Source organism: Phoenix dactylifera, chromosome 17 (genome assembly GCF_009389715.1).
Source record: "Phoenix dactylifera cultivar Barhee BC4 chromosome 17, palm_55x_up_171113_PBpolish2nd_filt_p, whole genome shotgun sequence".
NCBI lineage: Eukaryota > Viridiplantae > Streptophyta > Magnoliopsida > Arecales > Arecaceae > Phoenix > Phoenix dactylifera.
Window position 1 is genome coordinate 2345303 of NC_052408.1, and position 27684 is coordinate 2372986.

Below are 27684 nucleotides of genomic sequence, written 5' to 3' on the forward strand. Positions count from 1 at the left end.
TTCCTCCACATTCTCCTTCTTGCAGCCCGTAAGAATCCGCCGAACAACACACACGGATAGATTTGATGCTTCCAACTCTACTACAGGGTTTTCTTCTTCATGTTCGTGATTTGCTTCACCATCTTCGTTACCTTCCTCATCTGCGGCCTAAGGAGAAGGGAGAACCTCAGAGGGCTCTAGGAGTTCATCCTCCTCACAAACCAATGCGAATCGTTGGTCCTTGGTTGGGCAAACTACAACAAAGTGACCTCTACCGCCACACTTATAATATTCTATAGGGTTTGTCCTTGGCGGCATGGATTGGGGCATTGGTCCCTTGCCCTTTTCAAGGCTCCGTGGGGCACCTTTCTCCTGATGCATACCTCGATTAGCAGAGGCTTCAGATCTGAAAGAATGGGTGTTACCTCGAGGAAGAGGAGTTCCTCTCTCGCTGCTGCATTCGGGTAGCCGCTTTACAACCGGACCTTGCATGTTGCATCTATTCCGAAGTTGAGATTCCACAAGGAGGGCGAGCTGGTATGCCTCCTCTAAACTGAATATGCGAGCCGTTAGTAGCTCCCTCCTAATGTCATCCCTCAGCCCGAATCGATACCGAGTAGGGACTGCCGCTCCGATTCCGAGATGTTGCTGCGAATTGTCAATTCATTAAAATGAGCGGTGTAGTCTTCAACGGAAGAACTTTCTTGGCAAAGTTTCAGAAGCTCTTCAAAGAGTGTCTCCTCATTAGAGGTGATCACGGGCCTTCTGGCCCGCCCAGCCCGCCCAGCCCGGCCCGAAATTTTTCGGGCTTGGGCATTGAAAAAAGGCCCATTGGTCGGGCCTGGGCAGGAAAAATGGCCCGACCAAAAAAATCGGGCCGGGCCTGGACACTTTTAAAAATGGCCCGGTTCGGCCCGGCCCGGCGATAAAACACTGATATAAAATATAATATATTAAAAAAAATTTAAGAAACCCTAAAACTAAAGCCCCAAACCCCCCCTCCCCCTTCCCTCGCTGAGAGCCGCCGCCCCCCCCAAACCCCCCCCCTCTCCCTCCCTCGCTGAGAGCCGCCGCCCCCCCCAAACCCCCCCTCCCTTTCCCTCGCTGAGAGACCCCCCCCTTCCCTCGCTGAGAGCCTGATAGCCGCTCCCTGTAGCCGGTTTCCCTGTAGTCGCCGCCTCCTCTCGGTATTGTCGCCTCTTCAACGACCGACCGGCGGCTCTTCGCGTCCTTCTCCCCCGGACGGCAACCTACGCGGCTCCGGTCACCGACTCACAGTCACCGGTAAGATTTTTCTCCTCCTCCTCCTCCTCTTCGAGCTCGATCCCGGATGGATTTTGTTTTGGGTGGACCGGTGGAGACTGGAGAGAAAGAGGGAGGAGGGATTTGGTTGGCTTGATAGTTGATACACACGTCTGAACTATGAGGAAGGGAGTGATCTTTCATCCCTTCTCTTTTTTGGTTTTGGTCTTGGTTTTCCTTCCCTCACATTGCTCCGGTTCCAGCTGGGCCATCAGGAAGAAAGATCGGGGGATTGGAGATGGACTTCTTGAGGGTGGAGATTCTTTTAATCTTCTCCTCTCGATTTCTTCTCCCCTGACCTGAGAATCTCAGGGAGCGGCTATCAGGCTGAGATGGGCTCCTGATCTCCCTTTTTTGTTTTTTTTTTTTTTGCCGGTTGGATGGGGCTTTATTTTTATTATGATAAATACTACCAGCCCAATTGCTAATGTTTCAATTTTGTATTTGTAGGTTTTGAGAGTTAGAAGATGCAAGGATGTTCTTCTACAGTTTTCTATTATGGAAGTGGCTTCAAGAATTATGATTACATTTACTTTTGAATGCACAAAGATGGATGTTTGTTATAATGTTAATGGGACAATGTAATTTGTATTTTGTCTAAATATGTAATTGTTTAAGTTTGTAGTTTTTATTGTTGGGTTGTAATTTTCATTTTTCAGCTGGACAATAATGTTTCATACATTTTATTTTCTTTCTATTGGCTTGAAGATGCAAATTTTTTCTTTTTTAATGTTTGTAGATATATCCAAATTCCAAAGTTTGAAACCACCACCAACACTATCTATTTGAAATAGGCTAGTTATATGCTTAACATTAAGCAATTAATAATTGGAGAAATAAAATAAAGGTAGAAAAATACATTCAGTTTTAGAGAGCCCATTAAGCTGTTGGGCCATGTTGGCCCATTTTTAGATTCCAAAAAAAAAAAAAAAATCGGGCCTGTCGGGTCGGGCCTGTCGGGTCGGGCCTATCGGGTCGGGCCTGTCGGGTCGGGTCTGTCGGGTCGGGCCTGGGACCAGATTTATAAGGTTGGGTCGGGCCTGGACAAAAATTTAAGCCCGACAGTCGGGCCGGGCCGGGTCTGGGCATAGCTATCGGGCCTAATTTTTGCTGTAGAGCCCGTCCCGAGCCCGGCCCGGCCCGGGTTTTGATCACCTCTACTCCTCATAGTCGAGGGGAAGAAACTTTTTCTTCAGACGAAGCCTCATCTCTTCCCAATTGGTGATAGGAGGATGTCGGAGACGTCGCAGCTTCTCTTCGACACTGTGCCACCACACACGTGCTTGGCCCTTTAGTTTCATCCTAACAAATCGTACCCTGACTTCATTGGACATGCTGAACCAATTGAAGTAGTCTTCAAGGGACATCAACCAATTATGGAAGTGGGTTGGGTCCATGCTTCTGTTGTAGTCAGCAACCTCTATGCAAATCCGCTTCATGGCTTTGTCGGAGTCGATGCGCTCTCGCTGATTTTGCTGCACATAGGTGTTCCCAAAATTAATTCCCATGCGAGGATTATTTGGGGGAGGAACTTGGGGTCCTCTAGGGTGTCGTTGGGGGGGATGACCCCTAGGGGAGAAGGCCTTAATGTCGGGTTCTTCATCAAATGGCGTGTTTGAATTTTCTATAGGTTCAGCAACACCGGGGCCGTCTCCTTCATGATTTTGCTCGGAGAAGAGGCGATCCCAAACGGTGTCTACCATCCGATTCAAGGTAGCCACTTGTTGGGTGAGTTTATGCATGACCTCAGTAAGTTGTCTCTCCATATTATAGGGGCGTCCGTTGCGAGTGCTCATAGTGATCTTCGCTCTGATACCAAACTGGCGTAGGCTGGATGTGGCAAAAGATCACGAACCTTAAATGATGGCGTTTTACTCTACTTTTTTTTTTCTTTTCTCTCTGATGGCAACTAAGACTCTAATGAAAAGAATGAAAACTCGTGGGAATTGGAAGACAAAGGATTAAAACTAACTAAGGTGGATGCGATGGATGCTAGCGGCAAGGGGAAACAAAGCTGAATTGGTGATGCGGTTGGATTGTTTGGATTTCAGGGTAGAAACTAAAGTCTAAAAATTATGTAGATGGTATAGATAAATGGAATAGGATTTGATGTTGATGAAAACTACAAAGAACAAGATAATTAAAGTAGAAATAAGAAGGATAACTATTGGACTAATGGAAGAGTCTCACCTCCAAAAGATCCAACCCGTTGAGAGGAAGGAGTCTCACCTTCTTCTCCAATTTTACTTGAAGTCTCACCAAGCACGTAGAGAATTCTCTCCCCACTGAAGAACACTTGAATGCTCAGAGATTTCTCAAAAATTTCGTGCTTTATTGATTTATCATACCTCTCCTTTTATAATGAAAGGTTGGCAAAAGATAAACTCTAGCAAACAGAATTTTAGAGAGTTTTAACCTAATTAGGACTTTGACTAAGTCTTCAAATCTCCTAAAGAGCAACGTGGCACCTCTCTTGGATAGTCTCTTGGTGGTGGATTGATCTCAAAACGTGAGGGACCCAACCGTCTGCAATGACCGAGTCCAATGAAAAGATCCTTCATGGACCAAGTCAAAGTTGGTTATTTGGCTTAATCCAATGTGACATGTGGCGACTCCTAATTAATCAAGACTAAATCAAGGACCATGCTTTGACTCAATCTAATTAAGGCGTTGGGACCCTAACTCAATGTAAATTTAATTACTTATTACATGGATTTAATCTCGCACATAACTATGCCCAATACAAACTAAGACTTAGCTAATTTCTTCGTGCCCCGATGGTTGTGAATCATGGTTCCACGCCTGCGTGGGGTTAAGGGGAATGCTCCTGCATCACTATGGTATCTCCCAACACGTATTTAATGCCGGCTAGCCAACTCTTGTAGGGAGCACAATTGGGTTAGAGGAACAAACAAGGAGGAGGGCTGGACTGATCGAGAGAAGGAGAGAACGGGTTTAGGGTTCCGACGGCCATGACCCCTCCGGAGGACAACGCCGGCGAGGCGGCGGCGGCCGAAGACGCGTCGTCTCAACCTGAGATGGCTCGCGCCCCCTCGCCAGAGATGGCCGCCGGCTGCGGCGGCGACGGACGCCCTGTATCGACTGTCCTCATCATCATAGGTACTTCCCTCGGCTTTTCCCCCTCTCTCTGTCGTTCTTGGGATTTGGTTTCCTGATTCGATCTTTTGGGGGTGCTTCGATTGGTAGCGATGCAGACGGAGGCGCTCCCCCTCGTCAACAAGTTCCAGCTCTCTGAGGACACCGATGGGTCCCTGTGAGTTCATATGGATTCTCTTTTGCTTTTGAAAGCGAGGAATTTGATTTGTGGATCTGATTGGTTTTTGTAATGAATAGAGATAGGAGTTAATTTCGCATAAATTGATGACTGCAGCTAAATTCTACCCGTTTAGATTAAATTTTGAGTGGACAGCTTGATAAGTCTATTTTGAGTAGTGATGCAAGCTTGAACTTCAATTAGATAGCTTAAAAAGGATTTAATCATTAAGGGCCTGTTGTGGAAGAATGAGGATGTTGAGGGATTGTGGATGATCATGGGTCCTTTCTAATCTTGGATGCTTGTGATGCCAAAAGTTGCTTGTTTAGATTGATTAGATATCTTAGAATCTGTGTATAATCTGTGGTAGAAAGTGTAACTATATAATGATTGACCTTGATTGAATCTGGACGGTTAGGTTTGATACAATATGTGATGAATAAAAACCTTGGTTGTTGCCTAGCGTAGTAGCTGCATAGCAGACACGCAATATTGGAAGCATGTGAATCAAGAACAACAAAACCATGATGAGGATAACTTATTTATTCTGGCCAGTTTATGATTAGTGCTATTCCTGTTCAGTTTAGTAGCTAAGTTCTTCATCATAAGGTTACAAAAGGTTAAGTTTGGGTTAGTTTCTTAAGGAGCGATTACTTGGATCATATAGGTCCCTTTGAAAAATTCCATGTCTTCATGTGTCTGCAGTCCCAAACAAGGTCCGCCGAACCAGTATCGAAACTCATATCGGTCGGCATACAAGTTGGTACGGTACCTGGTTTGGTATCATACCGACACAGTATGCTTGGGTGCCGGTTTCGGTACTGGTACCGGTCGGCAAGCGAGTCGGTACATTACCGGATTCGGTACCCAATTTTTTTAAGTTTTTCAAGTTTGATTTATTGGTAATCAATTTTTTCAATGATTTTAAGTATAATTTGATGTTTTTTGATGTTTTCATGATCTCGGTATAACCTAAATGATGCATCTTATTATTTTAAAATGATACAAAATATAAAATGATTAGTGAGATGTTGCATGCTATAAGAAGCAATATGAAATATTCTAAAATCAATTAGTGAGGTAAAAAATATAAAATAATACAATCAATTATATATATTTAAAGGACAACATATATATCGATATTTAAAGTCTCGTTGAGTGGCGGTGCTTCTTGTAGATATTCGAATTATTAACATTGTCAGGAGGCACATTAACCCATCTCTCTAACCAAGCGACGTTGTAGTCTTGTATGTTCATCCTATAAGCAATACACTCTAGATTATAAGCACTTTTCGATTTCTTGCTGAAGCTCTAGTTCTGAGAATTGTCGTTTGGATGATAATATGGCTATGGAGAGGCCCATCCGAATATGCCGATAGTAAAATTCGATTCATAAGATATTTCAGGTTGCATAGGGTAGTAGCTATCGGAAGACGATGCAACACACCATATCCATATCCGTATAGGACATAGGTTGTCTATGGCTGCGGATAATAGGATCCAGTATACGACTCAAAATCTGATATATCTATACATCCTACTCCACGTGCGAGGTCATCTGAAACTATATCATGTCCTCCTGAATAATCTCGGCTCGCTGCCAGAATGTCTGTCTCGTCACCAAGTCCTTGATAGTGCTCCCTTCAGCGATGGCACTCGCAAATCTATTTTTTTGCCACTTGGGACTGACAAACATTTAATGTAGGGCTGCTTTTCTTTTAAGAAGGCTATCAAGTGCAACAAAGTTGGTAGCAAACCTTGTCACTCCTGGTCTCAACTTTCCCTACATATCTCCTCATATGTGATAGGATCCATATATGGTTATAAATATATCTGGTGATGGTTTGGTTGTCTCTACTGTCTGTTGTACTCTATGAATTTTAGCAATGTCTATCAACACGAGGTCGATGTAATGCACAGCATATGGGATCCAGAAAATATGTGGCCGCCGCTTTATTAAGATCTTCTCGGCGGCCTTATATTATGGCCTATTATCAGTGATGACTTACACGACATTCTTCTCTCCTACTTGATTAATCACCTCCTCCATCAATTTGAGGATAGACTTGGCATCGTGCACCAAATCGGAATTATCAAACAACTTATGGAAGAAAGTCTTCATTTCACAATATGTCAAAAGTTTGATAATGCTCCGCCTAGTAGGACTGTCTAACCACACACATTACTGTCAGTCCATATATGGGCTACTTGCTCTTGTATGAGACAATCCACTTCTATAGCTCCTTATTATTGTAAGAATCTCACCATAGATGTTCTTCGGTCCTAAAGGATCTACACCAGGATTAGTAGCTTGTATGGAAAAATGATAGACTTATAGTACATATTATCTGCCACATTCGTTGGAATGTGGCTGAAGTAAAATCAAAATCCAATAACTCGCCATATATCTTTCTTGTTCCTCTTTAGCATGGTGTCAATCCTCTGCTGCTTTGAATTCTTACTGGAAAAGACATGTGGATCTAAAACATGGATGGTAACTCTTAGTGGAATCTCTCTGGAGGACTTTTTTCTGTTACTAAGAGTCCCCAACATAGATGCAATACAACTACTGGCTCGATTGACGGCCTCTTTAACTGAGGAGGTCCTTCTGAACTCTGAATTTGCCTTACTGCTCGTAAAACTGGAGCTGACTCATAGTATGAGGATTCAAATCGAGCCCTATGCTTGGCCACCTTATTCTGTTGTCACTGATTATCCAGGCTCGCCTGCATGATATTCTGGATTTGTGCCTCCTTGTCATCTAGAGCGGACACCTTTGACTTTCTAGAATGAAGGAAGGTGGCTTTGCCACTTAGCGGTCTACCTCCGTCTTTTTTTTGAAAATCCTCTTCTTTGCTGCTTTGAAATTAGGAAAGTGCTTCTTCGGCCCTGTTTGGGGGAGCTGTTGGCAGTAGAGCTGTTAGAAGTAGAGCTGTTGGAAGTAGAGCTGTCTGAAGTAGAGCTGTTATAAAAAGCTGTTTGCTGTTTGGTAACTACATTCGTAAAGTGCTGTGGTACTTTGTTTTGTGTTTGGTAAACAAACTGAGAAAGTACTTTTGTATGACAAAATTACCATAAAGAACATTGCATAGTATTATACAACAGAACATAATAAAACATAATATAAATTAATACATAAATATACGATATAGTATAATATTATTGTAATATAAAATAATATTATGTTAATATAGCATAATAGTAATATAATTATTAGAGTAAATTAATATTTGGTAATATAACATAATATTAAATTATTTAACATAACATATTAATGTATTATGATATAATGTAATATATATTATATTTATAGTATAATACAATAATAAAAGTATAAAATATTATAATTGTTAGTATAAATTAATTTCTCATAATATAACATAATATTAAATTATTTAAAATAACATATTAATGTATTCTAATGTAATGTAATATAATACAATATTTATAGTATAATACAATAATAAAGGTATAAAATATTATAATTATTATTATAAATTAATTTTCCATAATATAACATAATATTAAATTATTTAAAATAACATATTAATGTATTATAATGTAATGTAATATAATATAATATTTATAGTATAATACAATAATAAAGTTATAAAATATTATAATTATTAGTATAAATTAATTTTTCATAATATAACATAATATTAAATTATTTAACATAACATATTAATGTATTATGATATAATATAATATGATATTATATTTATAGTATAATACAAAAATAAAGGTATAAAATATTATAATTATTAGTATAAATTAATTTTTCATAATATAACATAATATTAAATTATTTAACATAGCATATTAATATATTATGATATAATATAATATGATATTATATTTATAGTATAACACAAAAATAAAGGTATAAAATATTATAATTATTAGTATAAAATAATTTTTCATAATAATTTCCTATAATTTCTCATAAAATAATTTTCCGCGGTCCATGGGCTCTTCTTCATGGTCCACGCTCGAGGAGGACCTCAGCGTGGGCCGCGAGGTTGATGATTAAAAAAAAATAATAGATTGATTTTGGAAGGTATGGAAAAGGATTAAAATTTTTTTCTTCTAAAATATGGTTCAAGAGATGCATACAAAAATTGAAAAGAAAAATACCTTTTCTTATGGAAGGGAGTCTGACGGCTAGGGTTCTTGGCTCCAGCAGATTTTTAGGTTTATAAAGGGACAAACTATGTAATTATGTTATTTTAATATGGGCATTTTTGTCAAAAATACAGCTTTCCGAAAAAGCTGAAACAGCTTCCTCCCAAAAGCTCCAAATTGGAGCTTCCTCCCAAAAGCTGTTTTCAGCTTCCTGCAAAAGCTGAAACAGCTTTTTGAAAAATTTACCAAACACAGTTTTTCATCTAAAAGTACTTTTGGAGGGCCAGAAAGTGCTTTCTGGCCCTCCAAAAGCTCCCCCAAACAGGGCCTTCATCAGCCGCCAAACCTTCTGTGGGCATTTCCGGTATATAGATATGTCGGAGTAACCATTAGCTAAATACTACTTTAACTTGGTTACTTCTCCTCTTTTGAATTTTGTGTTGCACCGGTGCACTTCCAATGATGTCGACCCAAGAGCATTTGCCCATAATTCCAACCAATGTCACGTTCTAACTCTTTTTTTCTTGATGGTTTTATTTCTGCAGATTTATCAAGTACATCAGTTTATCAATTATTTAAAAATAGCAAAATTTCGTTATGATGAAGATAATATTTTTTACTTCAAAAAATATATCGGATTTATCTAATACATAGTACTAATTTTTTATTTTTTTTATTTTTAATATATTTTTAAATTAAAAAAATATGTTTAAATATCATAAATTGAAAAATATGTATTACGTACTACTACTAATATGTATTGCGTACAACTAATTTTTTATAAATTTTGGTATTTATTATATATTTTTAATTATTTTAAATTTAAAAATAATTTTTAAATATAAATCTTTAAAAGATTAATTTGAGCTTAGACCCATGTGAAAAATCGTACAATGGATGCTACATATATTTTTCTAGGCCCATGCGCATGCATTAAAGGTTATTTATTTATCTTTTTTCAAATTTAGGTTTAGGCGACTATGCGCATGATCGCATCAAAAGTTAAATAAATGGATGCCAAATTTAGCAGGAGAGTAGCTTACATGCCCCTAATTATGCTTCTAATTTTACAGTTTTTTAAATTTATTTAATTTATTTTTTTATTTTTTAATCCAAAAATGTATTTTTAATTTTTAAATATTATATAATTTTAAAATTAAATTTTTTTATATCATCGTGTAGATTATTCATAGATCTACAATATATTATAAAATCAAGCCAAAATAAAAAATTCTGGCACGATCTCTCTTATTTTATAAATTTCAAGGTATTTTTTAGTGTCCAAAAATAAAAGAGAAAATAAAATAGGAGAGAGGAAGCATACCTTATTTAGGGTTGGATCCTTCAATTGTACTGAATCAACGTATTTTTCGTCGTGGAGAATGGGGGGAGTATTTAGATAGGGTGGGAAGGCCTGAAAACTTTTCGGGCCTTCCCAATCATCTTTAAAATCAAAAGGAAGAGAGGGGGGAGGGGGGCCGGTTCGGAACCGGTCCGACTCGGTGCGAATCGGATGGTTCAGACTGAGTTTAAATGGTTTGCGACCGGTTCCTCTCAGTTCGAAACCGGCTGGCCGAAAAAAAGAGGTGAACCGACCTAGTCTCCCACCGGTTCGGCCTGATTCGGCGGACTTTGTTCCCAAGTGTCAACATACATTATTATATATATAAATATGTTTCAAATACTTCCAATGCTGTGCCTCTATTGTCTTTGGTGGAGATACATAGAGGTAGTGTTGGGTCATTAAAACAGTGAATGTGCCATTAACTAGATGGAGAAAAAGAACAAGAGAAAGGAAGTGTCGGGAAAAGAGGAAGAGGGTGAGTAAAAATTTAAAAAAAATGCTCCACGTGTATTACAAAATGAGAGAGGAGGAGACGACTTAATAATATGGCAGTGGCGAAGACAAAGATGGTATTGTATGAATGTGGGAATCTAATGATGCTCCCATCCACCATTTTCTTTTATCCTGGACATGATCTGAATGCTTAAGGTTGTAACAATGTTAAGCTGCTCTTAAGAGCATTCTTCCATTGATAAAAATGTACAAAATGCTCTATGCACTTGTTCGTGAGCATATATAATCTTAATTATGTTACTGTACAACACAACTGGTATATAATGTACAATTTTTTTGAGTTACATTATATTTTATTATGAATTTTATTTACATAATCTAGATAAAAAAATATTTGAATATAGTTTCCCTCATCCCGTTGTCCAATCATTTCTATTTTATTATAGTTTCCCTTGAACCTTCCTATTGGTATCTCTAAAAATCTAAAACATTTCGGGTGATATACTAAGCTCAATATAATGTTTAATTACCTTGCATCAAGTTTTAAGCTTCATGCCTCAAGCGCGCGCAACCCTTTTTTTCGTGCTCTATCTATTGTCTGAAGTTTCTTTTCATATTCATCTTCCAAGTTGTTTGGATCTTATTCTACATCTTCCTCACTGTTCTAGGCAAATTCAAGCCCTTAACTGTTGCAAGGCCTATAAAGGTTGCTATTGCACTAGATCGTACTGCCTCAATTGATATTTGATGTTCATGCTAACCCATTTTTTTAATATTTACTAAACATTCAGACTGATATTTTCCTTTAATACTCCCAACCTAGGTTTGTCTATACCCTGATGCGACTTGTTCAAAATGTCAATCATGAAACACCTACTTTATTCCTTATTTAAGGCACAAACAGATGCACACTTTTACTCGTTGTTCATATTGAGATTCAATAGCATATGCCGTTGCCTGTATTGCTGGTAGATATTTCATGCCTTGTTCACTTTTTTACAAGTACCTTTTCCCCCTTACATGCTGTAAATTGTGATCAAACCCGTTATTTTGTTATCAAACTCCTTGCATGTACTTTAATTCTGACTGTTGAGTAGTTTTTGTCAATTAAAGTGGCAAATTGTGTAACTTCGTTTAGCTTCTACATTTAAATGCATTAAGTTCCTTTTTAGGTAATAATACATCACAAACTTCTACAAATTTCATACATTTTTTTCTTATTATAGCAAGCCAAAAGGTTGATAGGTGCCAGAGATTTTGGTTTAAGTTTGAAGACACAAGTGATATACTGTATTCATTAATTTAATTTTGTCACTTTTAGATTTGTTCTTTATTTGTTCCAATGAAATTTGTTATCAACAATATTTGTTCTTCCTCCCCATTGGTTTTCTGACTCAATTTTTCTTTTTCTTTTTTTTTTTCAATTTTTCCTAATTATATGACAGGTTTCCTAAGGGTGTTCCATGGGTCAGATATCATGGTAGATACAAAGAATTGGATATAAATTTAGTCTGGCCAGGGAAAGATTTGGTTCTGGGTAAGCTTATCATTTTTTTTTTTGTTATAGATGCATGAGTCACATGATAGTTGCCAGATCTTTGTTTGTGCAGTACCATAATAACAGACATCTCATATAAAAGAGTTAGAAAGTTCATGTGTAACTCTTCTATAGCTCCCTCTTCAACTAGCAACATGCAGGCTGCGTGATTGAGGAGCAACATAGAAGTTGTTGCTTGTTTGTCTGAGATTTTTTTTTTTGTTTTTTCTAAACAATTTCTCTCTTCAATTCGTTACCAAGCTTTATAAATGGATTGACTTTTGAAAACACTGAACTAGAATATACATACTACTCTAGTGTTATTTTTCTTCAAGGGTTCAGTAATAGTGGCTGGGTAAATGACATTTCTTTTGAGTTCCAAACGAAGGCCGTCAAATTACAACAGTTTTCTTTTTTGATTTTTGCATTTTCACATTGTGAGAAGTTCAGCTTTATAAATGCTTCAATAATCTGTTCTATATTGAGGCCAAAACTGAGGGATGAAGTTAAACTCTTATGAGGAGATCGGAATGTTATTTCGGTGTTGTAGAAGCTTCGTCTTAAAGGTGATAGATTTTAGTATGTAATTTTGGAAAGATGTAAACCTATAATGCATCAAGAATAATTTAGATTCATGCAATTATGCAGAAGATAAATTGTGTTTATAATATGCTAAATTCTGATTATCTATCTAGACAAACTATAAGTGTTCCAATATTAGCATTGTTTCCGTGGTCACTCTGTAATTTGCTCTTGATGGCCTATGAGCATGGTGTATGAATATAAAGCATAAATAACAAAACTAAAAACATCGTCTCTAAATAAATTATTTGTTTATTTATTTAGTTAAAGATAACTGTACAAGAAGGAACAATAACAGATCATTACTAAAAACCACCACCACAGGCAATAATATATGATAGAATTAGTTTGTAAAATATAAATTCTTCAATTAGTTGTAAATAACTCATGAGTAAATTGTAAAATCCATTTATAATTTGAGATAGTTGGATAGTTTTGAAATGAGTGTTTGTGGAGGATAATCAAAGAACCACTGGGCCAGGAGGAAAATCAAGAATATTTGAAATGTCTTAATAATTTGGAGCATTGTGACTATGGATAAGGGAGTGATGGAGCTTGGGAGAGCTTAAATCTGGTCAACTTAACATGGATGTGGTCAATTCCAGCTTAAAAAGAGGTCGGATTGAAGGTAAAATGCTCATGCCTCAAATCTTTTTTTTTTTCTTTCTTTTTTTCATTTTGCCATGCAAAATGGCTGAAGATCACTAAATTCAAGAGAAATGCTGTTAAACTTTCTCCAATTTGACAAAGTTTGAATATGGTATAGGTTGGGCATCTATTTCGAATGTCTTGAAATTTTTTTTTATGTACTTTCTGTAGTTTCAGAAAAAAATGGTAGCATGTTAGTACTATAGATGTGTACATGCTAACCTTAATCCTAATAGCAACTGTAAAACAATGCAAAGAAAAACCTAAAGAAAAAATCATTTCCATGCTGGTACTGGCAAGTAAATTCAATTTACTGCATTTTTGGACCATAAGAAAACCCTAACTTTAATAATAACCCTAAAAAAAAAGAAAAAAGATGGAAAAAAAGGGAAAATGTTTGATACTGGTAGCAGTACTGGGACCATAAATCATATGAAGTGTTGGTATTATAATGTATCTGGAATATGTTGACTCAGTCCCGAACGACACTGGTACTGGCATTGGTGTTTCAATCCTTGTTTCAGCCCTCATATTTAACTTTAGGACATTTGGCAAGGGAATGAGAAGTAGACCAATTACATTAGATGACAATAGAAATAACTCAACAGCAACAGCTATAGTTTATTGTTCCAATGCCAGTAAAAATAAATAAAATCTTTTGAAAATATTAGTAGTATTGCGTTAAGTAACATCTTTTCTTTGATGTCTTATGTTGTTTTATAGATATTTTCCATTTTTTAGTCTACTTTTTTTTTTGAGTTCTCATAATATCTGTGCTCTTGCAGGAGTTGATAGTGTAGGCACAATATCAGCGTCTCTTGTCACATATGCTTCTATCCAAGCATTGAAGCCAGACCTTATCATCAATGCAGGCACTGCTGGTGGCTTTAAGGTATGTTTCTACTCATGGACTGGGATTTTTATTACCTACACGACCTGAAACATCATTAATGTAGTTCAGTCAGTATAGATGCCTCATGACAAGTAAATCATGATGAAACCTGTGGAAGGAAGGAATCCCTCCTCAAACTCTTGTTCATACATAAAATTTTCATGTCGGATCATTTAAAACTCATCCTTTAGTTATTGTTTGGATGAACGTAATACATTACCTAACCTATAACTGGTGTGTATCATGACCAGGGTACACCGTACCGGTACCGGTAGGCGTACCAGTCGCCTATCAGACCAATTTTAACCGGTACCGAATTAGAAGAGAGGTAAAAGCGCGCACAGATTTTTTCCGCACGCCCCATGTTAAATGCCACAAAGTGGCATTAAATATCCTCCCGCGCGGGGTAGCACGCGGGCGCGGTTCCCAGCGCAGGGAACCGCGCGGGCGCTTTGTTCCGCGCACAGGCCGGTTCGCACCGGTACATAGTGAGGGTCGGAACCATTTCCACATCCGTACCGGACCGGTCCGGTACGGGTTGAACCGGCTGGTACGGGCTGGTTCAGCATACCATGACCATGACTATCACAAATCAGGTAGATTCTCCAATATATAGTACTTATGGAAAACATTGAGAATCCATGTCATGGGAGATATTTTTAAAACTTTGTAATTTTGTTTTTAGACGTCAAAACCCTTTTTTCTTTTCATTGGCTTTTTTTTTTCGGGAGGGGGGGGGGGAGCTTGGAGGTCCAATCATGTCCATTTTCTTCCTGGATCAATGCTGATGTTGGACTCAGTTCCATGGTGGATCTCCCACCTGGTTTTAACATCAGTTGTATTATGGAAAATCCTCTGGTTGTCTCAAAATGAAAATAATGGCGGATAGCATGCCTTGAGTGAAGTGAATAAAATGAAATGATACTGGACAGCATGTCTTCAGGTCAACAGACATGATGCAAGTGATATTTAAAAAATCCAAATTTTCAGTCTACAGTTTTATTTTTCATGAGGGCAATTGTAAATGCTATAATATGTAAAAAATATATGCACTTGTGATTGTGAAATTTTTCTTTTTCATTGATTAGTTGAATACAATTCTCTCTTAAATGACTGGGGGGTTCTCAGTTTAATATGCTTGGAAAGACGGTCTATAATGGCGATAAGTACTAGTTGTGAGGATGAACTGATTGCGTCTGTCTCATATATTATATTATTTTTCACTACAAGATCCTTCTGAAATTGTACGTGATGTTGATTTGTGGATTAGACAAATTCTATGTTCCTTACCTGCACCAAAACCTTTGTAGGCCTGTTTTTTGCTTTTTCTAATAATTTTCTGTATATGTTCTTTTCCTTGGTTCTTTTTCCTGTAGCTTTTAGTAGCATGGCCCTTTGTTCCACAAATGTGTCACTTATTTATATTTCTATAATGTATACATGGTAGTTTCCATTTTCTATTTTGAGTATTGCTTGGTAGCTAGCTATTCGATATTTGCTGTTTAATGTCACTCAAAGCTCTTTTCAAATTGAAAAAAGTTTAGAATCGCCTGCCAAATCGCTTACTTTTGCCATGCCTATCACCTTGTTTCATTTCTAACTTACAACATAGCATGACCCCCTTCATGGCATGAACTTTTTTATGATCTTTGACTACCTTGTTTGACCTCTTTCTCTCCTGGGCATGATGAAGATTTCTTGCAAAAATTATGTGATTATTGGTCTTAAAACAAAGGGTTTATTTCAATTTAGAATTGCTAAGAAAAATTGTTGTGAAATAAATATTCAAAAGTTCTTCAAATGTGTCTAACTATGGAGTTTCTTTATCATATTCGATCTCTGTTTAAAATCTCTAATTGACCAAACTCTTTTTATTTTTTGCCCAATGTGCGTACTGGCTTGTGTTTGTGTTTAGGTTCTCCTGATCTGCGAGTAGTTTATATTTGGTTATGCATGCCTTATTATTTATTCTTTCTAAACAACAGAGATGGTATATAATAGTTGCCCACAGTTTTCAATTTCTAACATTTTTTTCTTTTCATCACAATTATTGGGTTGTACAAAAAGACTGAAAAGTTAATTCCTGGAAATTTCAGGCAAAAGGAGCATGTGTTGGGGATGTTTATCTCGCATCTGATGTTGCTTTTCATGACAGAAGGATACCAATCCCTGTGAGTTCTTCTAAATACATTGTGAACTTATTTACAATGACTAGTTTTCTTTTATTTTATTGATACAATAACATTCACAGTGGTCAAAACTGAATTCTCTTGTTTTATCTGAGGAAATTTTCCTATTTGCAAAGTTAAACATCAGATTCTCTTTAGGTAAACATGTTTATTTTGTTCCAACTACAGGTGAAATCCTGGAATATTGTGTATCACTAAGAGTGGTCCTTAGTAATCAGAAACAAATTTTGCCATTTTAGTAGGTTGTTTCTTATATCTAATAGGTAAACCTTCATATTTTAGGACACCTGGTCTGCACCATAATATAAATTTATATTAATTCACTATTAGAATTTAGAAAGATATTTTGCAGTATTGCAAGGCATATGTGGAAGGTCTACAACATCAATTTCCATCATTAGCCACTTTTTCTATTTATAAGAGGTGGTCTGTGTCATGAATATAACATTATTCACTTATACAAAGCTAAAGAAGGTGCTGTTATTGGAGCTGAACAAACCCAAACCCAATGCTTCTTCTGCCTCAGCCTTTGCTTATATTTTCATCTTCACTGGCTCCAAGATTGTTCAGATGATCAACCAAAAAAATAAGAATTTGAAACAACATGACTAGGGTTAAGAATATGTGAGAGTTTTAGAATGCTAAAGAGAATATTTTCTAAAATTATGAACACTTTTGAATAAAAGGAAGGAATTCGATTATATTTTCTTCTTATCAATGTTCTAAAAGATTGTAGGAGACATACAGTTGGCCTGGGGACTGCATAACACGGAGGCACTGAGCAGGTGCCTCGAGGTCAAGGTGGCCCAAGAAAAAAGAGTAAAATTTAGAAGAATACAAAGAGGATCTATGGAAAACTGAATACAAAGAGGATCTATAGAAAACTGAATCTTTTAGATGTAGTAAACTGAGGGGAAGTTCCAACTTGGCAACGTTCATACTAATTCATGAACTGAATAAGATGTAGTAAACTGATGGGAAGTTCCAACTTGGCAACATTCATACTAATTCATAAATTAGTATGAATAATCACTTCATACCAATTTCATTTGGAAATTCTGACCAATAATCACTTCTTTTGGTTCAGTTATATTTTTGCTTACTTTTCTAGAAGTATCTTGATCTTATCCAAGGCATGAAAGATCTAGTAAGCTTCCTTGTGCAACGGTAGAAACATTAAAAAGCACATGAAGCTGTTCATCAAAAAAACAAAAAAGCACATGAAACCAAAGTCGGCGGAACCATCCCGATCCAGGTGGTTCCGGCCGATCCGAGTCACCGGTGAGCACGGTTCCGGCAATGGAAACGAGATCCGTTGCTGGAGCCGAAGAAGGAGAAGGAAAGAGAGAGCGAGCGGGGGAGGGAGAGGGAGAGGTCGGGATGCCGGCGGAGGGCCGGCGAAGGCCGCGGGGGGCTGACGAAGGCCACGACTGGTTCTCCTGTTTCGCCTGCTGCGGCCTCTTGCCCTATTTCGAACGAAATAGGGGTCCGGCCGCAACCTTAAAAAATTTTGCGATTTTTAAGTGAAGTTGGCAAGCGATTTGCCGACTTTACTTAAAAACCTGAAATTTTTGGACCCCTGTTTCGTTTGAAACAGAAGCTGCCGCGGCCTCGCTTCCCGCGGACTCAGCTGGCCTCCGTCGGCCCTCCGTCGGTCCTCCGTCGACGTCCCTCCCTCTCTCCCCTTCTCTCTCTCTCTTTTTCTCTCTCATGGTACTGTGCCCTTTGTCGGTACCGGTCTGGCATGGCCCGCACCTAGTCGTGTTGCCGGGGAACCAATACAGTGCCCGGTACCGGTTTCTCCGACCTTGCATGAAACTTACGTTTTACTCATCATGAATGAGCTAAAGCTACTACAATAATTAAAGAAACTGAAAATGAAATGTGGGCTATACTAGAAGAACATTCCTCTTCTTTGTTCTAACCTATTTTTCTATTAAAGCAGCCATCACGAATCCACATAGAACTTGACCCACTGTAGGAATTTGGAACCAAATGATGGCAGTCTAAGTTAAACAAAGTGAAAAAGCGATTTCTGATCTTTTAGAAAAGCAAACGAGAAAACTGGAGCAGAGAGAGGTATAGAAAAGCGATGGAATTATCATACAAGATGTTGTATCCTAGTAGACTACTTTGCTTTGTTCAAGATACTAAAAAATGAATGAAACAAGAAAGTAAAATGTAAGAGATGGTGACAGCTCAGCAAATTTCTTTTTTTTTATTTTCGTTTTTTTTGGGGGGTGGGCAAAAGTTTTCATGGCCATCATAGTCTTTTATTTTGTTATTTTTACATTATTTATATTATATTTATATTTTATTTTAATTTTTGGAAGATAAATAGAAATTAAATCAAATATTGGAGCGAGGACAAAATCTAATGCAGATCTCTTATATCAATGCAATATATCTACCAATTACTTGGCTAGTTGTCACTTTCAACCATCATAAAGTCCCGGTTTACCCCCCAAAAAAAAACATCATAAATTCGTGCTCCGGGCTTAGCTGAAATTAACGGTGGCATTTAGGATCAAGACAAGACGTCTAAATTGTTAAGCAAAATTTTAGAAAATTGTAAAAGCAACAAATAGCTTAAAACGATTGAAAGCAAACAAAAAAGAGGGGAAAGGAATAGGAGTTTGTCCTTGGTGGTTATAAGAAACCTCATATTTAAAGCAGGCACCTAGGCATCTCTGATAGGCAGACAGAGGGCTATTGTTTAGCGTTCATAAAGTAAACAGTATGGTTTTTGCCAAAACAAATTGCTACAGGGACTGCATGCAAAGTGTGCTGAGCTCAGTACGACAACAATGATTAATTTATTGTAAAAGGGGAACATGTTTAGAGGAGGAAGAGGGGTTGTGAAATTCATCATTGTTGTTAATTAAGCTAACATTTCAATAATAATTGAATTATATTGTTATTATCCCTTTTTTATGTATACTTGTAACCCAGAAGGAACACTTTTCTTCTTCTAATGTGATCGAACCTTTGTAGAACTGTTTTATATTGAAAATACAGTTTATATAGATAAACCTGATCAATATTTAGACTTTTAAACTCAGTTAGTCTAGTTCCATCAAGGCAAAAATAAGTAAAGATCAAAAATAGCTTAGGAAACTTGGCTCTATTGTGGCTGCAATATTGCATCTTAGAAGATGTTTGTGGTATCTGATATTAGTTTGTGCTATCACTATGCTGCATATGATAGGGGGATGTTGAGGCAGAAGTTGGAGACTTGATGCTCTTATTGAGAATAGCTCATTTAGCAATATTTAAAAATGGCCAAAGTTTAGTTAGGAAGAAGATTACTAGATTAAAGATTTCTATGATATGGAGTCAAAATTCAGCATATTATTGATATTCAGCAGTCATCTTCCAGGCCTTTTCCCATTGAAATTGGGTTGTCAACTATGAAGGACAACTTTAAGTCATGAAGTCTCCATGAAGGATGAACCTATCTTTATGACTGGTTGATGATGCCGACAGGCCAAGCTTATATGTGTATGTCTCTGTGTGCTTGGTGCTTAACATGTGAATGGTTATAATATATAATTACATGGCATGCACGTATATGTCTTGGTATTAAGTTTTGTTGGCATAATAGAAAGGACTGTTTACGTCAATAAATTGGATATACTACCAGGGCTTTGCATCTTCTTTTTTATGCTGTTAGTTGCTTGGAACACTATCAATATGTTGAAGTTTCACAATTTAAATTGATTCGATTCATTTTACCAATCAAACCATTATTGTAAACCTGGATTTATATGGTGGCTGGGGAAGTTTCTCTTGTTTGCTGTTATCTTTTTAATATAATTTACCTAATATAGTTTATGCCCTTACAGGTTTTTGATATGTATGGGATTGGAGCTCGGCGAACCTTCTCCACTCCTAATCTTCTAAAAGAACTTAACTTGAAGGTGGTTACCCATTACCACATTTTGATCTAGTATATCTCAATTTATATCCTTTTGCTAGTAATATGAAGCATAATAGAGGTATGAATGTCACTGGAAATTCGGATCAACATGTTTAACAATTTAACTACCTCATGTAGTTCATGAATATTAATTTTTTGGCTTACTTTTGGAACTCTTTGTTCTTCCACAAGTAGCAAAGAAGGTCTAAATTAGCCCTCAGTCAAAAATAATGACCATTTTAGAGTTTAATTCTTCATCTTCCTCATATTTTGGGCATATAGACTATATCCTATCTAAATGACAGTTTTAAATTATTTTTCACTTGTTTAACTTTTGTGGTCGTGGTCCATATTTTGAGACTTCTCTTTGAATACGAAATGTGAGATTCTTTTTAACATTTTCTTCTTTTTTTCTTTTTTGGTTGTAGATTCTCTTAACAAATAAATGCCTGTACTTTTGTCACAGGTGGGAAAGTTGTCTACTGGTGACTCCTTGGATATGTTGCCACAGGATGAAGCATCAATTCAGGCAAATGATGCTACAATTAAAGATATGGAGGTAACAGAGAGTTTGACTCTCTGATTGATAAGTTGTTTTAATATCTTCTTCTGACTATTTTACTCTTGTTAGGAAATGTAAAGACTCTGCATCAATGTTATCAATGACTTTCAATCTTCTTCTCTTAGTATCTTTACCACCTCATGTATATTTTTGCGGGTTTCTCTCTGATGGTAGCTCTTTGGTCCAAGACATCTTCAAGTCTAGGAACTTGTTTGCCATCTTGCTGTTTGAAGATAGATATTTGCATTGCTTCTGATGTAATTACTGGTTTATCAAGTAAGGCAAATGTCATTGCCAACATTAACTTTTCGGTGGTAGCAACTAATATAATTTGTTAAACCAGCTTTCCTGGCTTGGGTGTTTTTCCTTAAGGGCATGTTCTTTGGTGGATAAATATCATGAGAAAGCTGGTCAACTTTTTCATTAACCAACTTACCCATGTTCTTATGCTTCTTTAAGTGGGTAAGTTAATTTTCTATGGGTAGCATTTACTCATGAAATGGAAAAAAAAGTCTTACCAACCTAGGAGGTGGGTAAGCCATTTTTCCATCAGCTAAAAAAATAATATTTTTATTTTATCCCTAAAATACCCCTAACCCTATAATAATAATATAATAATATAATGATAGCATATATTATATTATATAATATTATAAATTATTATATATAATATAATATGATTATTATATAATAATATGTTACTAATATAATCTAATATATTAATAATATATTGTATTTTATATTATAACATTATAATGTATTTTATAATATAATTTATTTTATAATATAATTTATTATAGTGTAATATATTAATGTTATTATAAGATATTTTTATTATATAACATAATATAATATAATGTTTATATAATGAAAGGTAGTACGGGAAATATGGATAGATCTTAGCAACTTACTTGGGAATGTAGTAATGCAAAAAAATATGGGTAAATTATTTTTTATCTAAATTTTGCTTAGGAAACATTCACCTAGAAAGATACATATTTCTGGGTAGGTTTTTTACCCTCCAAAGAATGGGCCTTAAGTACTAAAATCCATCTTATTAGCCATAACTTTTCTTTTTAGTCCTCGATCCATATGTTATTTTGGACTATCTAGAATGTTGAACCTAGTAGTTGCAATTAAGATTTGCTGTCTCGGTATCAAACCCTGTACCGGTATCATCCTATTACATTGTCGGTATGGTACAAGACAACGAGACGTACCAAGTGGTACGGTACGAGACTACGTACCTATTTAGCATTGGTGCGATCTGGTTTATCCGGTACGGTGTGGTACCGACTGGTATGACAAACCTTGGTTGCAATATTATAGAGTATTTGACGGCTTGCAGAACTTCATATACATTTCTTTTCTTATGATGAATATTCTTAGGCCTATATGGACATCAGAAGATCTTATCTGTGGGATAAGATCTTTCCAGCAGGCCTTCTGTTTTAAAATTTTGGTAACAAGAAGTGGTTTAAAGAGATCTTGCAGATGGCGGCACAAGTAATCCCTATTTTTCAGGATAATGAAAATCATCTCTGAAATCAAATTAACTGTCCTGGAAAAATGGCATTATTTGTGTTGCAGCTGTTCTCAATTTCCTCAAACTACTTTCCCTCCACTGTAGTGTTAAAGAGAGAAGGCTCGCTGGTAAGATCTTATCAACAGATAATTTCTCGGGATTCAAACAGACCCTTAATTTCATTGGGCGGCAATCCAGACAACCTCACAACCACAGAATGCATGGTAATATGTAAGAACTAAGAAACGAGCGTGTTAGAAGATTCTGATATACTCTGTAGAATGGCAAGAAATGAGATGAAAATTCTTGCACAAATCATAAACAAACAAGAGTTTAGAGGTACATGAATATTTGTTTAGGTAAGGAACTGTCAGTTATTATATGCTCATCATTTAGCATCATCTTAAGCTTCTTTGGGAGTGGGGCAAACTTGTAAAGGGTTATAAAATAAGTTCAAGAAATTTAGAAAAAAATGCGAGGAAGCTTTCTATTGTCACTTGACAATCCTTTATGCTTAAATGCATATCTGAATCCAAGTCTGCATTCCAAGTCCGAAGTGCTGAGCTAAGATGACCTTTCTCTTTTTTGTTGACTAAAATAACATAAATACTACATCATATATCTATGTTGAGCCCCAGAGTGACTTGTACATACGTGTGTGTGTGTGTGTGTGTGTGTGTGTGTGTGTGTGTGTATGTACACACACATATCTATATATATATATATATTATGCATATGGGTGCATATATGGAGAGTACTTGCATGTGCCATATGGGTGTGGAGTAAGGAACTGGGGGTGATGCTAAACTTTAAGATTAATATCTATCTTCTGGAAATATCTGGGGATTATTGACAAGGTTGATTCAGGCCATCAATTAGCAGTTCCCATTGATAAATCATTAATTTTACTGTTATTTCTCTGTACACCATGTAATCCTTTGGCATCCATTATTTGAGATAGCCCTGCTAAGGGATTGGAGGGGTACTTCATAGTTTGATAGAGTTAAGGGACATGCTTTCCCTATATGATCATTAACTGAGGTTGGAGCTTCAAGCATTAGCTTTATTATTACAGTCTCCATAATGAGCAGAAGTTAGGGGATGTTTCGTTGATTCTTTTGCTTTTTTTTTAAAAAAAAATCATGTATCCAGTTCTATATATTTTAGGTCTTTTGGTTGATGCAGATTCTCTGCAAGATTCTTCATGCTGAATGCTAAAGTAGAATGGTCATTTCAGGTTTCCAATTAACATTGTTAGGCCAGTAAGAGGATTAAAGGGGTAATTTTGATGGTTGGCATCTTACCTTGAGGAGTGTTTGGTAACTGTCCAAGTTAGATTTCACTAATGTTTTAATAGGGTGGCTGCAGTATGCAGGCAGTCAAGAGACTACATAATGCATATATGGCATGTGGGCTGCATGTACGGGTGCATATGCACTTAATATTGTTAACTGTTTAAAACTAAATATAATATATTAAATATAATAATAATAATAATAACAACAATAATGGTACTATTTTTTTTGATGGATAATAGCAACATTAAAGACAATAACAGCTAACAATTAGTGCTTATGATTTTGTACTTAATGCCTAACAGTAATAATTATAAGCAAGGTACGCCGAACCGGTATCGGTGGAGATCCGGAACGGTTTGGTACTGGTTCGGGCCGTATCGAACCAGTTCCGAACCGGTCTACATGGTTCCCTATGCGTGGGCGCGCGCCCGTGCAGTTTCCTGTGTGCCCGTGCGGTTCCAGGCGCGCGGGCGCCAGCATGCTTCCACGCGCGATACCGCGAGCGCAGGCGCCTTTCCCCATGCCCCGTGCTATGCCGCGCGGCGGGCGTGCTGGCCAAAGTCGGGCGCGCTTCCCCGCGCGATGTCGCACGCGCGGGCGTGTTTCCTCATGCGTTTACTCGTGCATGAGCGCGTTTCTCTGCATCCTTGCTCGCTGCCCCGCGCGTGGCTCGCTGCCCCGCGCGTGGCTCGCTACCCCAAAGCGCGGGTGCGCTGCCCCACGCCCGCGTACCTAGGGGTGCAAATGGGTCAGGATGGGTCGTGTTCTGAGTGACCCCGACCTGATCCGGTTTTTTGTTCGGGTCCTTATTTTGGACCCAGACCTAACCCGGTTGAAGATCGGGTCGGGTCCGGGTTGGGTCCGAATCGGGTCTGGATCCGAGTCGGGTTTGGGTCAGATGTTACTGCTTTCTTTGTGCTTTTGGGAAAGAATTTGGGCAAATCTAATTTGGTCATATCATAATTATGAGGTGCTGGGTGACCTATGACTTGAATGACTTGCAATTGACCTCCAGTCAGAACAGATGACCCATGACTTACTAAGTCGGTCTACAAGCCAAATTTCATATCACACTATTTTTTATCTATATGACTGATTGGATGGAACTTGGTGTCTCCCTGCTCCCCTGTCAGGAGGACAAAAAAAACCCCAGACCTTCTTCCAAAATCCAATTCCATTGCAGAAAACTGGCACATGACCCATATTTAGTTCAGTGTTCCCTCACTTGCTCCCTTCAAAAGTTAAAAGAAACAAAAACCAAAAAACAGAAGGAAAAAAAAAGCCAGCTACCAAGACACCAGAGGTATTAACAGTGTAATAGATTGAGAGAGAATCCTGACGGGCTGAGGTTCCTTTGGATTCTGTGAACCTATGCTTGTTGCTATCCTTCCACGCTTGAACCCTACTCCCCTTAGGGCTTTTCCTCCGTTTTTTTTTTTGGTACAAAGCTTTTCCTCTTCATTGGCTGGCATTTCCCATCCCTTAGAGAATAATAAGGCCATGGGAGCAAGCTAACAAGCTCCTAAGAAATCCATATCTCCTTCCTGTCTGCCTTGAAAACTCGCCATTAATTCACTTAAAAACGACCAATAGTACCACGACCCACACACACAAAAAAAGAAGACTCTCTCTCTCTCTCTCTCTCTCTCTCTCTCTCTCTCTCTCTCTCTTCGGGTTCGTTCGGGTCGGATCGGGTCCGATTGGTAAACTCCGACTTGAACTTGAAATTGATTCGGGTCCAATTTTAGGACCCGACCCGGACCTGCGGGTCCTAAAATTCAGGTCGGGTCTACATGGGTCGGATTGACCCGATCCATTTGCACCTTTACGCGTAGCGGTGCGAACCGGTCCGCACCGGTACAGGCCGGAATCGTTTTCCACCGCTGTACCAGACCGATTAGGGACCGAACCGGTCCGGTATGGGCTGAACCAGCCGGTACGGGCCGGTTCAGCATACCATGATTATAAGCATATTTTAGCATTATCAGGACCCATATCTAGCCCATCTAAAACCTACATTAAATCTAGCCATCAGCTTGCACCCACTTTATTTGCATGAGATAACATTAGAGTGGGTTATATATGTGGCTCCAGAATGCAAGCAAGCTCACATATGCAGCCATACAATATTACGTAGGCCACATATGCAGCTGCCCAATGCTAAGTGGACTACCTTATGAGTCCATGTGTGGTATAACTGGAAATAATAACCATATATACGCAGTATTGTGTGGTCAACAGACTGCATATACATATGCAGCCGTTTGCACTGCATTTTAACACTGGATTTCACTTGTTAGCACACACGTTCATGAGTCTCAACTTCTCAGCTATACAGATGTTGATTATGGTTCTTTCTTTTTTAAGAACTTTAGGGCGTAGCATTCTTGGAAGTGCTATTCAATTCATCATCTACGTCAATGTCTATTTTGATTTTCCCCAGATCTTGATTTTTCAAGAGAAAGGTTAATCCACAAGCTGCCAAGATAGCTTCTAAACTGGTAGCATTTTAATAGAATAACAATGGGGATTATGATGGAAGTGCATTACAATTCTAAGGTTCGCCGTATCGGTCGGTACCATACCATACCGTACTAGTACTGAATCGGTATGCAGTCTCGTACCGTACTGATACTCGGTATGCTTCGCTGTTCGTACTGTACCATATACCGACATTATAATAGGATGGTACTGGCATGGAGTCTGATATCGAGACGGCAAATCTTGTTTTGATCATTTTCTTATGCACTTCATCAAGTTTGCTTTTGTTGGTGAATGATTATGTTTTATCAGGTTGACCATGCATACAAGCTATCAGTAAAAGCTGATTAACATTCTCAAATCTATGACAGCCTACATTTCTTACTAAGTTTTGCTCTGACATTCTGCTGGTTGTTTCATCGTGATTATGAATTCTGTTACTCTGAAATTAGTCAGTCCAGCAAATAGAGAAATCAATGACATTTTTGCAACATCTTAGGTTATGCATAATGTATTGGAAAGATGTAGGCTAGCACATGTCAAGTATATGCACCTCTTGTAAGTTTAAGTCTGATGTGTTTTTTGCTCTAAGGCTGTTTATGGCAATCATATAAGCATATGTTGATAGCACATTAAAAGATGATTGTTTTGCTCTGGTTTTATTCCTTCGTTGCAAGAAGCTTCTTTCTTACCTTTAATTCAACTAAATGATAACTGTGCTATGTTTTTTTTTTCTTAGGGAGCAGCAGTGGCTTATGTAGCTGACTTACTGTCGGTCCCAGCAATCTTTGTTAAAGCTGTGACAGACATTGTTGATGGAGAGAAGCCCACTTCAGAGGAGTTCTTACAAAACTTGATTGCAGTAACTGCAGCACTGGACCAGGCTGTTAGCCAGGTGATTGATTTTTTAAGTGGTAAATGCCTCACTGAGCTTTGAAGGCTATACATTGGTCATTTATAAATTGATCACCACCCTCCAGTAATTTTGAGGGTTGGTGATCCTGATGCTGTTTGGCTGAAGTGCTATATTTCACATATATTGGTGAATGATTAGCCCATTGGAGCTGCTACGAGTTAATGAGCTTATGATGAGGGCTGTCAAATAGCTACTTTTTCACAAAGCCCCAAGCAGTTTTCTTGTATGAAATCCTCATTGATAGCATTTAAAAATAGGACAATCTGCTGTATGACGATTGTGTACCTACATAAGATACTATTTATATGCATCGAAGCTTTTGTTAAATGCTGCTTTTGAGAACAGATAGCTGGGAAAAGGCTAGATAATTATGATTATGACTCCTGTCCAGAGTTTTTGTTTTGTCCGTGGGGGCAGAACTTGGTCCTAAGCTGATTTCCAGTCCCACCTAAGGTCATTTTTTGTCGTCGATGGGAGATACTCACGACTATTTGATCTTGTTTTGTTGGATGATCATGTCGTCTTGTCATCTATGCCACTTAATGAAGCAGCTTAAGATTGTTCTTTTTTTGTGTGTAAATGATATTAAAGTTTTTTTGTTATAACATTTTCCTTTCATAACTTGCTGGCACGAAGTGATGAAAGATGCATGCACTC

The 27684-nt window shown here is 37.7% G+C and overlaps 1 protein-coding gene and 1 long non-coding RNA gene across 2 annotated transcripts; both read left to right on the forward strand.

The window, feature by feature from the left end:
• The first annotated feature begins 1177 nt into the window (after positions 1-1177).
• Positions 1178-1785, forward strand: LOC120104309. The gene is made up of 2 exons (XR_005506759.1): positions 1178-1263; positions 1732-1785. It is a non-coding gene; the product is annotated as an uncharacterized LOC120104309 (long non-coding RNA).
• A 2250-nt stretch (positions 1786-4035) lies between these two features.
• On the forward strand, positions 4036-27595 carry LOC103716367 (5'-methylthioadenosine/S-adenosylhomocysteine nucleosidase-like). The gene is made up of 8 exons (XM_008804332.3): positions 4036-4401; positions 4489-4555; positions 11924-12015; positions 14031-14137; positions 16234-16308; positions 20172-20246; positions 20712-20804; positions 26851-27595. The coding sequence occupies exons 1-8, from the start codon at positions 4254-4256 to the stop codon at positions 27046-27048; spliced, it is 855 nt and encodes a 284-aa protein (XP_008802554.2). The 5' UTR covers positions 4036-4253; the 3' UTR covers positions 27049-27595.
• The last annotated feature ends 89 nt before the right edge of the window (positions 27596-27684 follow it).

Bases quoted from the DNA above. Each gene is read 5' to 3' on its own strand.
- LOC103716367 (XM_008804332.3), top strand. From the start codon at position 4,254: ATGACCCCTCCGGAGGACAACGCCGGCGAGGCGGCGGCGGCCGAAGAC. The intron at 4,556-11,923 runs GTGAGTTCATAT...ATTATATGACAG, and splicing joins GAGGACACCGATGGGTCCCT to GTTTCCTAAGGGTGTTCCAT. The intron at 16,309-20,171 runs GTGAGTTCTTCT...ATGCCCTTACAG, and splicing joins ACAGAAGGATACCAATCCCT to GTTTTTGATATGTATGGGAT.